Source organism: Tamandua tetradactyla, chromosome 12 (genome assembly GCF_023851605.1).
Source record: "Tamandua tetradactyla isolate mTamTet1 chromosome 12, mTamTet1.pri, whole genome shotgun sequence".
Lineage (NCBI taxonomy): Eukaryota > Metazoa > Chordata > Mammalia > Pilosa > Myrmecophagidae > Tamandua > Tamandua tetradactyla.
The window spans coordinates 69,063,685-69,080,083 of NC_135338.1; the positions used below are offsets into that span (position 1 = coordinate 69,063,685).

The 16,399-nt window shown below is 38.6% G+C and overlaps 1 protein-coding gene and 1 pseudogene across 5 annotated transcripts in view; both read right to left on the bottom strand.

The window, feature by feature from the left end:
- The window catches only part of NEO1 (neogenin 1), a 278,077-nt gene that overhangs the window by 163,383 nt on the left and 98,295 nt on the right, over positions 1-16,399 (bottom strand). For all 5 annotated transcript variants that reach the window (XM_077123854.1, XM_077123852.1, XM_077123851.1 and 2 more), the window contains exons 3-4: positions 11,980-12,255; positions 8,948-9,101 (exon numbers count right to left, since the gene is read on the bottom strand). In XM_077123854.1, coding sequence (XP_076979969.1) covers positions 8,948-9,101; positions 11,980-12,255 — 430 coding nt within the window. The remainder of the gene's footprint in view (positions 1-8,947; positions 9,102-11,979; positions 12,256-16,399) is intronic.
- On the bottom strand, positions 3,742-5,714 carry LOC143652692 (G2/mitotic-specific cyclin-B2 pseudogene; annotated as a pseudogene).

Below are 16,399 nucleotides of genomic sequence, written 5' to 3' on the forward strand. Positions count from 1 at the left end.
CTTAGTCGTTTGTGTCTTCTCTCTTTTTGCCATTCAAACTAAAGGTCTGTCAATTTTATTGATCTTTTCAAAGAACCAAATTCTGGTTTTGTTGATTCTCTCTAATCAAGAATAATTCTCTCTCCACCCTGTTAATTACCTTCATTCTGCTCACTTTATGCTTAGTATGCTCTTTGAATTTCTAGTTTTTCCAGTTGTTAGGCCTCTGATTTGAGATTTTTCTTCTTTTTAATGTAAGCATTTAGAGCTAAAATTTTACTCTTAGCACTGCCTTTGTTGATTCCATAGATTGGGCATGTTGTATTTTTATTTTCATTCAACTCAAGAAATTTCCTAATTTCCCTTTGTGATTTCTTCTTTGACCCACTGGTTGTTTAAGAGCATATGGTTTAATTTCCACATATTTTGTCAATTTTCTAGCTCCCCCGTTACTGATTTCTAGCTTTCCGTCCCTTGTGCTCAGAAAAGATACAGAGTATGATCTCAATCCTTTTAATTTTATTGAAACTCGTTTTGTAACCTAACTAACGTATGGTCAGTCTTATAGAAGAAATGAATGTGTATTCGGCTGTTGTTGGGTAGAATAGTCTATATATGTCTGTAAGTCTAGTTAGTTTATATAGTATTTTTCAAGTCTTCTAAATAATCCATGGTTCAAAATGAAAATTTTAACACAGTTCATTGAACTATGTGAAAATGAAAATGAACTGAATGGAAATAAAAATATGACATATCAAAACTGGCAGGACATCTAAAGCAGTGCTGAGGGAAATTTAGAGCGCTAAATGCATAACGCATATTTGAGACTAATCTTAGAAAAGATTAGTCTCAAATAAATAACATAAGCTCCCATCTCAAGATCCTAGGAAATTAAGAGCAAAATAAACCCAAAGCAAACAGAAGGAAAAAAATAAAAGAGAAAAGAGCAGAAATAAGTGAAATTGGAAACAAAAAGTAAAGAACAAACTGTTCAACAACAGCAACAGAAAGATAACAGGAGACTCTCCAATCAATTCAAACCAAACAACACAGTCTGTATAATTTCAATTTCTTTACATTTGTTAAGGTTTGCTTCATGGTGCAGCATATGGTCTATCTTTGGACACAGAGTTTTGTTGACTCACGGAAAGATTATGCACTCTGCTGCTTCTGGGTGGAACGTCTACAACTGTTCATTAGATCCTGTTGGTTGATGGTACTGCTGAAGTCTTCTACATCGCTGCTGATGTTCTATCGATTACTGAAAGGGATGTTAAAACCTAAAACTATAATTGTGGAATTGTCTATTTCTCCTTCCAGTTCAATCAATTTTGCTTCGCACATATGGCATGTTGTTTAGTTTATGTTGTTTAGTGTATGTACATTTAAGATTGCTAAATCTTCTCGGTGGATTGACCATTTTATAATTGCACAATATTCCTGTCTCCGGTCATTTTCTCTGCTCTGGAGTCTATGTAATATAATATTAATAAAGTCATTCCTGCTTTCTTTTTATTAATTTTGCCTGATACATCTTTTTCCATTCTTTTTATTTCATTATATTTCAAGTGAGCTCCTTGGCATATCACTGGCTCATATTTTTAGATCCACTTTGTCTATCTATCTTTTAGTTGGTTTGTTTAGACACTTAACATTTAATGTACTGACAAGTTTTTTAAGAAAAATCAGCATCTTCATTTTTTCCTCAACATACATTCAGAAAATAGGTCTGAGAAAAGGTTTCATTGACTAGACCAGAGTTCTCTATACAAAGTCAAGAGTTCCAAGGCAGTTAAGAATAAGCGCATGGGTGAAGCAATCAGCTCTAAGAGTCACAGCAGCCTAGGACCTTCCAATTAGAGGTGAGCCAAGGTCTTTGATGATTTTTGAGTTCAGCTTGAGGGACTGTGCTGATCTTCAGAAGTTTGCTGTTTGCATACTTATTCCTGATGGCAGTGAATTATGTTAAGTTGTTATTTATTCACTACATTTTCAGCTATGCACTGCATGACCTCCAATACCTCATTCTCTATGTTTTCTCTGGTGTTTTAACTTGGTCATTAGACTGAACTATATGTGTCTGCATCATGATATGCTTAGCAATCTTATGATGTCTTCGAGGCATGTAAATATCTGAACAGGTTTACTGTGGAGTTGTAGTCTAAAGCTTTGTATTTGTGGGATGGATGTGCAGCAGGGGCATGGGGTGGGACACAACAGTGTGGTTGGTGATAGGTCGCAGTGCAGGTACAGGCACAGGTTGGGACGTTACGCTGGTGCCTGTAAGCATGGGGTGCAGGTCATGGGGTTGTGGAGGTGCGCTGCAAGAGCCAAGGGTACAGGGCGCAGCTCAGGCAGACCGTGGAGTATAGGAGCAGGGTGTGGCATGGGGGACACAGAGGTAGAGCACAGTGGGAGGCTGTGGGGGCTAGTGGGCAGTGGGAATGGGGAGGCTGTATGGGGGCTAGTGGGCAGGTAGGATGTGGGTGTGCTAGGGAGCATGCGGGTTGTGAGTATCAGGATGTAAGGTAGGTGGCACAGAGGTCAGAGCACAGGAGGGGCAGGGTGTGGCTGTGTCCTTGCATGGGGAGGGGCCCAGAGGGCCCTGGGCATAGATGTGGGAGTGTATAGGGGCGGGCATACGTCTCCGGGGTTTCAGGATGTGGTTGGGGGGTGGCACCAGGTGGGCAGTCCCCTGGCATGAGTGCTCAGGTGTGGAACGGGTTGGAGCAGGTGTGTATGTATATGCAGTGCAGAGGTGATACAGCACAGATTCACCCATGACCACCTGCCAGGTGTGGGAGTAGAGTGCTTATGCTGGAGGGTGGGGCAAGTATGCATGTTTGTGGGGCAGGGGGTTGGAGTGCAGGGGTCAAGAAGTCAGTGCATGAATGTGTGGGCGCCCAGCGGCAAGGAGGATGTGACTCTGTGGGTGCATGAGTCTGGGGGACAGGGCCCTGGTGTGTGCTAGTCTAGGCAGAGAGGCTCTTGTGTGCACATGCACAGAGCTCAGGGGCAGTGGGGAGGGTTGTGTCTGTGTTGCTGGGGATGGGTGCAGACTGGCTGTGCAGGTCAGCACTTGCCAAGAGCTGGGGGCTGTACTGGGAGCTGTGTGCATGTGCATATCTAGGAGGGCCATAAACTGATGTACACATGCGCAGAGCTTGAGGAGGTTGTGAGACCTTACGGGCTGGAGACGGATGTTGCCTGGGTATGAAGGTAAGCACTCACAGCCTTTATGTGCTAGTGATTGCCTACAGGGGTGAAGGAGGGGAAAGTACGTCTTGGGAGTGGCAGGGTGAAACTGTGCTTGCACAGGAGATATGAGATGGGCTGGGGCAGGGATATGCACACACTTGGGGTGGGGATGTGCAGTGGGTACATATGCGGGGGGGGTAGTTGGACAGGGGTGCTTGGAATGCAGGGGGTGGAGGTGATGGGGTTCAGGTGCTAGGGTGTTAGGTGAGTCATGGGTCATGGAGCTGCACTGGTGAGGATAGTGCATTCAAGGAATGCGGTTTAGCTTTCTTCCTAGACCCCATTTCCCCATCTGTGCACTCCTGAGAGCTTCAGGCTTCCATTTGGGAAGGGGCATGTCAGGTTGTTTGTACTAGCTGGACAATCTCCAGTTCTCTGTCTCAGTTCTTCAGCCTTTGCAACCAGGGTGCAGCAGACCCTCCCAGGACACTTACTCCCTGCAATCGCTGTCTCAGTTGTGTTCCTATCACTTCTCTAGCTATTTCTTGGAAACAGTTATCTATCCTATTCCGACATCTTACCAGAACTCTGTCCCACTTCATTCTCTACAAAGCCAGCTTAATATTGCTGCTTTAAGCTCCATTTTCCTTGGCCTAGAGCCTTCTGAGGCAAGCAGGAGGCAGCTCCTGCTACCTTAGAAGGTTGATAATGCACCAGGTCATAGTCAATGAGAATCAGCTCCATCAAATATTCGACTTAAGTGTGCTGTTCAACACCAACTTCTCTGGCTTTCAATGCCCATCTTAAAGAAGTGTAATGGCAAGTGTAGTTCTTTCAAAATTAGAGTTTCCACTTCTCAGATCTGAGAACTGGCATAAGCACTGTCTGTGATGTAAACGAAATCTTCAATATCTGGGTATTTCCTCATACTTGAAAGCCAAGTACAGAACTTTAATCCCAACTAGTTGAAGCTTCTTACAAGAGACTGGCTCAATCTGTAAAAAATGATCCAAGATGGCAATATACATGTACTGAGTTTCCTGCAGCAGTCTAAAATTGGAGTTGACATCCACTAGCCATTTTATTTTATTTTTCTGTTTGTTCTCTGTTTTGCTTTTCTCCTTTTCTCTTTCCTACTGGTTACTTGAACACTTTTTAAGACTTCATTTTGTCATAAAAATGTTCTAAAATTGATTATGGTGATGGTTATAAACACTGTGAAAATAATAAAAATTGTGAATTGTATATTTTAAATGGGTGAATTTTGTATGTCAATCAAATGGTTATTTAAAATTCCATTTTGATATCTACAGTATTTTCGTGTGTATCTTTTTGTATAGCTTGTTTAGTGGCTACTCTAGATGTTACATTACATTAACCATACATAACATCACAGCTTATTAATGTCATCTTTTCACCAATTCAAGTGCAGTATAGAAAACCTACCACTGTTCACATCTTTTACTCTCCCCCATTTATAAAATAATTGTCTGAAATATTTCCTCTAAATATATTTAGAACCATATCAGTAATTGTTCTGCTTCAACCATAAGACATAATTCAGAAAGCTTAAAGGCAAAGGAAAGCCTATTGTGTTTCTAGTAATTTTATCTATCATGTTCTTTCTTCATTACTGATGTTCCAAGGTTCCTTCTTTTACCATTTCCCTTCTGTTTAGAGAACTTCCTTTTGCATTTCTTTAGGGTAGATGAAGTAGAGTAACTGGTGTCAAATTCTCTTTGTTTTCCTTCATCTGGCAATATCTTGATTTCATCTTCATTCTAAAAGGATATTTTTGCTAGAATAGGATTACGGTCTTTTTAATTAGCATTTGAAATATGTTATGCCACTACTTTTGCTCTCTAGGTGGAAAAGAAAAGAAATACACTGTCATTCAAATTGTTTCCCCCTTATAAGTAAGGTGCTATTTTTTTCTCACTGTTTTCAAGATGATTCATTTGTCTTCAGTATTTAGAAAATTGACTATAATGTACCTTAGTGTGATTTTTTTTTGGTTTATCCTATACAGTTTGTTCAACTTCAAAGTTATAAAAAATGCAATACATGCAAAAATACATACCAAAAATATATACTAAAATGTCTATATTAAAAAAATTATATTGAAATTTGTGGAGTTTTCAGAACTTATATCTTCAAGTACTTTTCAGTCCCACCCTCTTTTTCCTTTTCTTCTAGTATTCTGAAGACATAAATGCTACATTTTCTGTTATATTTCCAACAGGTCCTTGAGACTCTGTTCTACTTCTTTTTCTGTTCATTTCCCCCCAAGTATATTTTCTGTTGTTTGGATTGTGTAATTTCTATTGTTCTTTTTTTTTTTTTAGGACTGTTACAATTTCTCCATAAACTGACTTCTTTATCATTATGAAACATCCCTCTCTACCACTGGTAGTATTACTTGTTTTAAAATTCACTTTGGCTTGTATTGATAAAACCACTTCAGGTTTCTTTAGTGTTTTTATATCTTTTCTACTGTTCTGTCCTCTTTCTTCCCTCCAGTCTACTGGTAAGCCCATCTAATGAGTTTTTTATTTTGATTATTGTATTTTTCAGTTCTAAAATTTCCATTTGGTTCTTTTTAAAGTCTTCTACTTTTTTGCTGAAGCTTTCTATTTCTTCATTGTTTCAAGTGTGTTCACAACTGCTTGTAGAAGCATATTTATGAAGACTGTTTAAAATCTTTGTCAGATAATTCTCACATTTCTGTCATCTTGTTCTCACATTTCTGTCATCTTGTTATTAGCTTCTATAGATAGTCTTTTCTCATTTAAATTGAGGTTTTCCTGGTTCCTGGTACGATGAATGATATTCTATTGAAACCTGGACATTTTGGGTATTATGTTTTGAGATTAGATTTAAACCTTCTGTTTTAGCTGGTGTCCTTGAACACTGCTCCAGCAGAGGAAAAAGGGAGAGGGTGGCACCCTTGTCTCTGCCAGGGTTGGGGTAGAAATCTAGGTTCCCCACTCAGCTCCACTGACTATGATGGATGTTCCTCATTCCTCTTAGGCAGGGCTGGGAGTTCCAGCTCCCTTAGGCCTCCACCGATACCTCACTGGCTGGGAAGGGGAGGAATGCCTCAGTCCTCTCTCCAGGCCCTCCACTGACACCACGAAAGGGGGAAAGGGCTTGTTACTGCATGATGGTGAAAGTCTTAACTCTCCACTAGTCCTCCTTTGATCCAACCCCAGTGATAAGGGAGAAGGATGCCCAGTTACTGCCTGGGTGGAATGGAAATCCAACCTCCCAAAGTGTTCTCCATTGACAACACCAGGGACAGGGCCTCCTTATCACCCGGTAGGATAAAAGTCTTGGCTTCTCTGACATCACTTCCAAGGATGTTGGGGCACCTCACTATATAGCCTGGCAAGGGAGAATATCTAGGCTCTCCATTTGGCCTCTGCTGGTGTGGGCGAGGATGGGGCCACAGTTCCTTCTATGGTTTATGACTGGAGTAGGAATGATTATTGTCTAACAATTTTTGATCTTACTAAGTTGCCTAGACCAGTGTCTAAAACAGTCAGCATTTAATAAATATTTGCTGACTAATTATTGAATAAACAATATCCTTACTCATATTTATTATATAAGAAACCATTAACTCCCAAATCTGTTATAACGCTTCAGAAAGTTCTTCTATGATGATAAGATGTAAATGTTTTTAAATACCCTCTTTCAGCTTTTCTATTCCTGATAAAGATTTTGTTCTAACATGCAATCAATTAAAATTTCTGCTCTAAAGCTTATAATCTTTATCTCCTATTTCAAGGTTCCCTACCTTTCAATTGACAAAAGTAAAACAAAACCCCTTTGTAATAGTTAGGTTCAGATATCAACTTGGCCAAGTGATGATGCCCAGTTGTTTTGTTGCTGCGGACTTAAATCTTCAGTATGTGAAATTCATCTATGGCTGATTAGATCTGCAGCTGGCTAATGGGAGTGCCTTCTACAATTACTGAGGTTTAGTTTAATTAGCTGGAGGCTTTAAAGAGAGAGGTCAGAAGAGAGCTCAGCAGCTCAGGACACCTCATCTCAGCAGTCACACCTCAGCCCAGAGGTTTGAAGACACATAAGGAATTACCCTGGGGAAAGCCACTGGAACCCAGAAGCCAGGAGAGGCGGCCAGCAGTTGTTGCCATGTGCCTTCCTACTGACAGAGGCACTCAGATGAAAGCTAGCTGCCTTTCCTCTGAAGAACTATAAATTTGTAACTAAATAAACCCCCTTATTAAAAGCCAATCTATCTCTGGTGCGTGGCATTCTGGCAGCTTTAGCAAACTAAAATACCCCTGAAACAAACAAAACAAATTCTCTGCATAATGTTTAACTGGGAAGAGGAGTGGAAAGGAAAGAAGGAAACAAAATATGTGTAGAAGGTATTGGTGACTAAATGGGTATTGAGAAAGACATCATGCAATATTGGGGGATGATATATCAGTTTTGCAAAGAAACATGAGTAACAATCTGATTGCAATCCATCATTCTCACTGAGTGTGAAGGCTGATCATCCAGCTTACTAGACAGATACTTCTTTTCATGCCATGGCTGCTGAGCTACTCAAATTAAGAGTCTCTGATCACACTTGATTACCCATTTTGGTAACTCTAAACCAGCTCTGTCATATTCAGTTGGCACCCATCACCGTGGCTACTGAACACTTGAAATGTGGCTAGTATGACTGAAGAACTGAACATTTAGTTTTTAGTTAGCAGGAAAACATTTTTCCACTAAACATAAACTATGGTTTTGGTAAACTATATTTCACTTTAACCACTGTATCACATGAAATAATTTACGTAATGCACGTATAGTTTTACTTCTTTAAATGTGGCTACCAGAAAATTAAAAATTACATGTGTGGTTTGCATTGTATTTCTAATGGACCAGTGGTCCTCAACATGGGGCAATTTTGCCCCCCAAGGGACACGTAAAACTATCTAGAGACATTTTTGGTTCTGGCAACTTGGAGGTGTTATTGACATTGTAGTCGGCAGAGGTTAACGATGCTGCTAAACATTCTACAATGCACAAGACACCCCTCCAACAACAAAGAATTATGTGGTCCAGATTGGAAAACCCTGTTCTAGGTTCAGGTGTCAAATTACAAATCACTGATTTAATGTTGGATACACACACACACAAAAATCATGCCTAACTACGACCACCACCATCCCAGTGGTATCTCTTATCAGAATACCATTAAGAAAAGCACTCACACCTAAAGAAGTAATGAGTGGGACAGAAGGGACAACTGGATGGTGAGTGTTAGCAGAGAAGCCCTTTGGGGAAGATGAAGAATATGTAATACTAGCAGAAGGCTGGTATGATTTTGTAAGACAAAATAAAAGCATAAGGAGCACATTTTCTCACATTTGTTTGAACAAAGGAAAAAAACATGATAAACAAAATGCATCTTAGGTGTTAAGTGAAAAAACTCTTCAGTTAGTCAGAATGGAAGCTTCAGTAACAATTTAAGAAAGGAGGTCCCGAAGTATACTAAGCTAAGCTACGTATACTGCAGCTTCAGAAGGAACAAATGGAAATAATCATCCTTAATATTTTGAAAGCACTTTTTTCTTTAAACAGCTTAATCAGATAGAGCATATAAACATATCTCAAGAATGACATATGAGCACTATAATGTGTTTAAGTAAAAATGAAGTAATCGTTTTTTATTAATCAATAGTCCCAAATAGGATTAGACCAAGCCTGAGACTGAGGCTGAAAGGGCTTTCGGGCAGACATTTACCTTTCCATGTCAACTGCCTCCTCATTTTTCATCCATCTAATGGCTGGAGTAGGAAACCCCACAGCAACACACGGCAACACTGCACTCTGACCAGTGACTCGGACTAAGGAAGAAGGCTGTTTCAGAAATACCAAGTTTGATGGAACCTCAGGATCTAAAAAAAAGTTAAATAAAAGACAATGATTAATAAAGCACTTTACCACTTTAATGATGATGAATAGCTAATTCTTATTCTTTATATGACAAAGTACATATTAAGCAAAAATTACTCAAGAAAATACCATGTACATTACGAAAAAAAAATTTCGTAAATACCTTCCATGTGCAAAGCATTGTGCTAAGCTCTTTTTTGGGGGGGCAGGGAGGCCTTAAAGCTGTATGTTACATCTCCTGCCTTCAGGGTACATATTAGTCAATTGAAGGAGATTTTACATGACTTCCCTTCACATTAAAAGACAAGATAAAGGAAATGCCACATGTACAAACTGGAAGCAGAATGAGCAAACTTGTGACCCTCAAAAGCACCCTCCTATTCACAAGGGCATCAGAAGTTTCCTTTTCTTCCTTACATCTGTATGTTACTTCTGAAAATCTTCCTGACTTCCATCTCCTTAGCTTGCCTACCTAATTTCCTAATGCTTTGATTATGCAACAGGCCAAACATCTAGCTATCACTACATCTGTGTATTTCTTATATAGACATTAGAATGATTGTGCCTTAATTTTACATAGTTGTCCTCTTGTGGCCATAGGAAACAGCCACACTATTGTGGGTAGAGATAGTGGGGTGATATTTCTAGTGTTGATTTCTGAGGGAAAAAAATTCTCAGGCAGAGAGATGTGACTCCTATTCCCGTACTCCAAGGAAATAATGTTCTATAGCCATAGTAACAATTACCAGAACTGGTTTTCAACTTATCCAACCAATCAATGATAGTCCTGCAGCCATGGTAACAAATAAACTGTGTTTAACAAATCAGTGACTAATGGCTTAAGAGCATGCCTTTGAAAGCCAACCAATCAGTGACAACCTCAGGCTTTAAAAGTCAGTCCACTTGCTTCTGCAGCAGGGCTACTTGCTTCTAAGGCTGATGTGAACCCATTCCCATCTCTGTACCCAACGACAAAACAAGCTTCTATGACTGCCATCAATCCCACCCTTGCCTCTTAACTAACACAACACAAAACAATGTCTTGCCCAAAACTCTAGAGGAGACCAAGAATTTCTTTTGCTCAAGACTGTGTATGTTGGACAAGCAAAGCAATCCCTAAGTAAAGGAAATATTCAGAACTATGTTTTTGCTTTAGATATTAAGTAGTGGTCTCATATTTTGACACTAAGAACACTGTTTTCTTGGATTACTTTTTGAGGATTCGCTTGAATGCTTCTCTAGGTGTAGAGAAGAAATACGACCTCTGCCAGGTAAAAGCAGGTCAGGAAGTAGGCTGGAAGATATTGCTATGTGACAATACTCCCTGTCTCCCCGCACACCTGCCTGGCCTCTTTAATCTTAAATTCTTAGGTGGAACAAATGACCTAGCAGCAGTCCAAAGAACCCATTAACGTTGGTGGAACTGATTTAACATACTAGTAACAGATATTTACAGTTTCTATGTAACAGGTACCATTCTTGAAAACAGACAAAATGTCCTCTCCTTGTGGAGCTTACATTCTAATAGGGGGAAGAAAGACAACAAATAAAAGATAAAGTACGTCAGATGGAGGCTAAGTTCTGAATTATTGTTGTTTTAAAGAGAGCAATCAATGAAGGTTTCGCTGATAAAAGTGATATTTGAGCAGAAGGTGAGAGAGTGAGTCAGGTAGAGAGCTGAAGGAAAAAGGTTCCAGGCAGAGGAAACAGTAAGTGCAAAGGCCCTACAGCAAGAGCATGTTTAGAGTACTCTAGAAATACACGGTAGCCACAATCACAGAATGAAGGAAAAGGAGATTTCAGAGGGAATGGGAGGCTAAGATTATATAAAGCATTCCACGCCAAGGACCCAACATTTATTCTGAGTAAGATAATAAACCACAAGGGGGTTTTAAGCTGAGGACTGACATGATTTTATGTACATTTTAAAAGATCACTATGACTGCAAAGCTGAGAATACACTGAGACAGAAATAACACAGACAAGGATGATGAAGACAAGAAAGAAGTTGCTTTTTTTTCAAGACTTAGGAGGAATATTCTCCACAGTCTCTGCTCAAAATGTTAGTTTAGCTTTGCAAGAAAATACACAGACCAAAAATGAGCCCATGAGGAAGCCATACATAAAAACTCTGCCCAAACAAGGATGGGGTAATCTAAGTATATTCATAAACGTGGATTTGAAATAACAAATATATAAAGAACCAGGCACCTAACAGTGGGAACAGAAGATGAAAGGCCATGAAAGAGCAACAGGCTAGAAGGACCATGAAAAGCTACAAGGGATGGAAGTTACGGGTGAACAGAGTTAGGCAGCTGAGAAAAGTTATACAAAACATTCTGAGGACAGCCAGTAGGGGCAGAAAGAGTGAGAAAACACACAAAAAGAAGGAAAGACTGAAAAGAGCTGAGTTAGTACTAACACGGGAAAATGCCATAAAGATTCAAGAACTTTTGCTTGTCAGTGTCTCTAAAGTTGTCATATTAACAGTTACCACTCTAACTATCCCTTTATGAACTAGCTGAGTGAGTCTTTGATTCTTACAAGCAAAAGGACCTAACAATAAAAAGCACTCTATTATACGGAGGTAGCAGAACACAGGGGCTTAATAAAAAAGACACAGAACTAATGTTGTTTGGCCAAGAAGAATGTAATTAGATATTGAACATACTATATTGCTTGATAAATTTTAGCTAGTTAATGTATATACTAGAGTCTATTATCTTGTGGCATATTTTCTTTGTTCCCCTTTAAGAAAAGTAGACCCCTTATGCTAACACTACCATGCAACAAATATTAACAGTTTTTAAAAAATTCTAATAGAATAATCTGTACCCATTAATAAATATAAAACTATCAATACTTTTAATGAATTAATACCTGGAAGCACTTTCAATTCCACTTCATCACTATACTTTGGTGGCCCACCACTTTCGACAATGCAGCGATAAAGTCCCCCATCTCCTTCAGTCACATTGCCGATCACAAGGGTTCCACTTGGAAGTTTGAGGATTCTGTCATCGAGAGGAAGGGGCTGTCTGTTCTGTTCCCACCTCACAAACGGGATCAAATCTGCATTAACTTCACAATTCAAGACTGCACTATTCCCAGCATAAGCAGAGGAAGGTTCTGGTTGGCTGGCAAATCTTGGAAGACCTGGGCAATAAAGGAAGAGAAGAAATAAAACACAGTTAACTATTACTCAAAAACATAGTCACAGGGGCAAGGAGCAAGTCAGCCTGTGTGGCCACAAGGTATGATGGAGCCAGGACAAAGCAGAAGGCCCATGTGGTCAGGAGACTGGCTACTGAACAAATCAGTAAATAAATTAAAGATAAATGGGAGTCAAATTTCTCACAAGTGGAGAAGCAAGGTACAAACAGGGAAAGGAAGAGAAGAATAAATCCTGTGGTATTAGTCTAGATTGGAAATGTAAACTGATTTTAATAATTATAGATACAGAAACACCTATAGTTGTAAATGTACATGTATACATTTCATATACAGTAATTACATGTACATTAATATACGTACATGTACTTCCTGTCTTTTGTACAGTGAAAGGGACAAGAATCAACATCACCCAGTAGCAACGAGTGTATACACAGTGACTAGATCTTTATTTCTAAGTACCATTCTCCACTAAAAAGAACCATAGCTCCTTGGAGAAATCATGATTCTAGGACTGCGGTAGGGAAAGTATAAGCCTGGAACATCTGTGACAGAGATTAAGGAAGTAACCAAAGAATGACAAGGACATGTCAAAAAGACACAGAAGTCAGATAACAGGATTTTTCTCTGGCTAAATATGAGATAGTGATAATAATACATTATAGACCACTGAATAAAATAGTAATTTGAGTCCATGCTAATATAAACAAACAAGTTAAAGAGAAGGAAAAGCTGTACTTTATAGAAACGATGGAAAAATCGTCATTTGGTAACCACTGTGATAATAACTGATTCAGGCGAGAGTCATCACTGGATGCTAAAACTAGCAGATGAAAATGTGATGATGAAAAGTGTGTTTAAAAAGCATCAAAACATCTCTTCTCAAGATATATATACTACATAAAAGTATTAAATACTTAATTGACTTTACAATGGAGCAGCATGAGATAAACCATCCTGGGCAAGTAATAAAAGCTGCTATTACCAGGAATGGAACAAACCCTCTCATGCTTCCTGATATGATGCGCCTGCAACAGTATCACTTCTGTTAATTCTGCCAAAAATGTAAAAGCTGAATTTATACATGGGGGAAAATCAGTTAAACCAAAATGAGAGACATTTTTCAAAGTAACTTTTCAAACATATCAAGTTCACTGAGACAAAGGAAAAGTGAGGATCTATTCCAGATGAAAAGAGTCTAAGGAGACACAACTAAACAAAGCATATAATCCCAGACCAGAAAGAAATGGGAGAAATGAGAAAACTCTGCTTTTTTTTTTTTGGCTATAAAGAATAGTACTACGATAATCATTGAAATATGAATGTTTCTATAAATTAGATGGCAGTATTTGTTACAGTAAATGTCCGGATTTTGCTCAGTATACTTTGGTTCTGGGGGAGACTGTGCTTGTTTTTAAGAAATAAATGCTAAAGTATTCAGTAGAGGGAATGGAGCAACACACCTGTCAATTTACTCAAAGCTTCAGAAAAAAATACGGATATTTGTGTTTTTTATATTAGAGGGGAAGGAAATGCTAAGGCAAATCTGATAAAATGTTAATAACTGGAGAATCTGGGTGAAGGGGATATGGGATTTCCTAGCTCCATTCTTATAATTATTCTATAAGCTTGAAATTATATCAAAATAAAACATTTTAATGTAGTTATCTATAGATGTCACAGAACGCAGTGACTAAGCGTATCATTTCTACAGTCACATAACCTGAATCTGAATGCCAGCTCCATCACTTCATGCTCTCTAAAGTCAGCAAATTCCTTAACTTCTCTTTAGGCCTCATTTATCTACTAGTAAAATAACAATAACAGTACCTATCTCAGAGTTGCTTAAAAAGATTAAAAATAGAGCATGAATAATCCATATACAGTATAGTGTCTGACACAAATGCTCAACAAATAAATTATTAACAATATTTATAAATTTACTTTGAAATGCTCAGAATATAACATTGTATTTTTTGAAAGACTTAAAAATACTAACTTATAAGAAACAATTCTAGGTTCTCTAGTTTTAAGACAGTGAGTTAGTCCAAATGTAAATAGCACATGCTTTCCAGTCCTCCTATGAATTTTTTCTTACTTTTTACTTCCAAGATTTTAATTTTTGGAAGAAAGAAATAAAGGTACAGTTATCCAAACATCTACTTTTAAGAAATCAGAAAATTAAAAGAAGGGAATTAACAAAGATATAGACAACAATTAATAAATTGGGGGGGAGAATTTTAATAATTAAAATCAAGAACTGGTTCTATTCAAAAACACAAAAAATTTCCTGAGATCTCATGAAAACGAGTAATTTTTAAAAGTATAAACCCATAACAACATATGGAGACTCCAAAAGACATGAGATTTCAAAGCTTCTAGATATGGAAAGCAAGGGAAGGAACTGGTAACTGACATATTGAGGCTAAGAATGCTACAGTTTCCTATTCTCACAATAAGGAGCCCAGTCTGTCCTGTTGCCTCTAGAGAGTTGCAGGAAAACAGAGAGGGGGAGGATTTAGACTATTCCATATCCCCATCTTTAGGCACAAAATGCTGACAGCCAGGCAAGAGAACAGAGATTTCTGCTGCAGAGAAATCAAACAGCCCAGAGAAAAAGACCCCTCATATTTAATTCTGTAAGCTATCTATTCAGTGTTCTTTTAGTAATTTCCCTTAGTGCTTGAATTGGCCAGAATCAGTTTCTATTGCTTGCAACCAAAGAACCCTAACTAACAGATTTTGAATGGCAATTCGGTAGTTTTTTAAAAAAAAATTGAGATCAAATTTACATACCATAAAGTTCAAGAAATAAAGAGTATAATTCAATGGTTTTTAGTGTATTCAGAGCTGTACAAGCATCACCACAATTCAATTTCAGAACTATGTTTCTATCGTCCCCAAAAGAAATCCTGTACTCATTAGGAGTCATTCCTCATTCCTCATTCCTCATTCCCCACACTATCTCCCCTGCCTGGCTCTCAGTCCTAATCAACCACTAAATCTATTTCCTGTCTCTCTATCTGCCTACCACGGAAATTTCAGATAAAGGAGCCCCCAGAATATGTGGTCTTTTGTCACTGACTTCCCTCACTTACTATAAATCTGTTTTCAAGGTTTGCCCATGCTGTAACATGTATCAGTACTTCATTCCTTCTAACATTTATTTCATTATATGGATATACCACATTTTGTTTATGCATTTACCAGCTGATGAACATTTAGACTGTCTCTACTTTTTGGCTGAGCAGCATTATTCATAATAGCCAAAAAGGAGATTTTTGTGTGAATTTATCTATTCATTTCTCCTGGGTAGATATCTAGGAGAGAAACTGCTGGTTCATGTGATAACTCTATGACTAACATCTTGAGGAACTGCCAAACCGTATCATCTTAAATTACCCACTCCCCAAAATATACTCTATCATTCAGCAATCCCAATTTTCTGTACTCTATTCTACAGAAATAAAGGTATGCAAAAGGCCGTTCACCAGTAATACCTATAGGATCAAAAAAGTTCAATCTATCTAATTACCCAGCAAAAAGAGAATCTTTAAATAAATCATAATATATCTACACAATGGATACTAAGCAACTAATAAAAATAACTTCTCTTCATCCCTTGGCTTAGATACTATTTCCAGGCCAGAAGTGATTAGACAATCTCCTAAAGAAACCTGTCTGCAGCCACCACAGAATGTGTCACTTTGTATTAAAACTGCTTGTTTACTTTTGGAAATGGGTGAAAAAAAAGATGCTTTTTGAAGGAAAGCTAAGAGGGAGGATGGACAATTTTAGTGGGGGAGGAGAATGAGAGGAAAGGAGACGGAAAAGGATTTATAGGCAGTTGAAAGAGAACTAAACATATTCAGTACTGCCAGAACTTCAAATGTGGTGAGATGGGGGTGGCCACAGGGAGCATGGGCAGAGGCAGGACAGAACGTTGAGAAACGAGGCTAGAGAAGTGACGACCAGCTCACGAAAGGGTTCAAAGAGTTGAGAGTGTTAGCCTGATGTCACTACAGAGCCACTGAAGGTAACCACAGTGTGGAACCTGGGTTGGAGGAGAGTAAGAATGAGGTGGCAGACAGTCACGAGGCTGAGGAGTAACCCAGGGAGGGACAGTGAG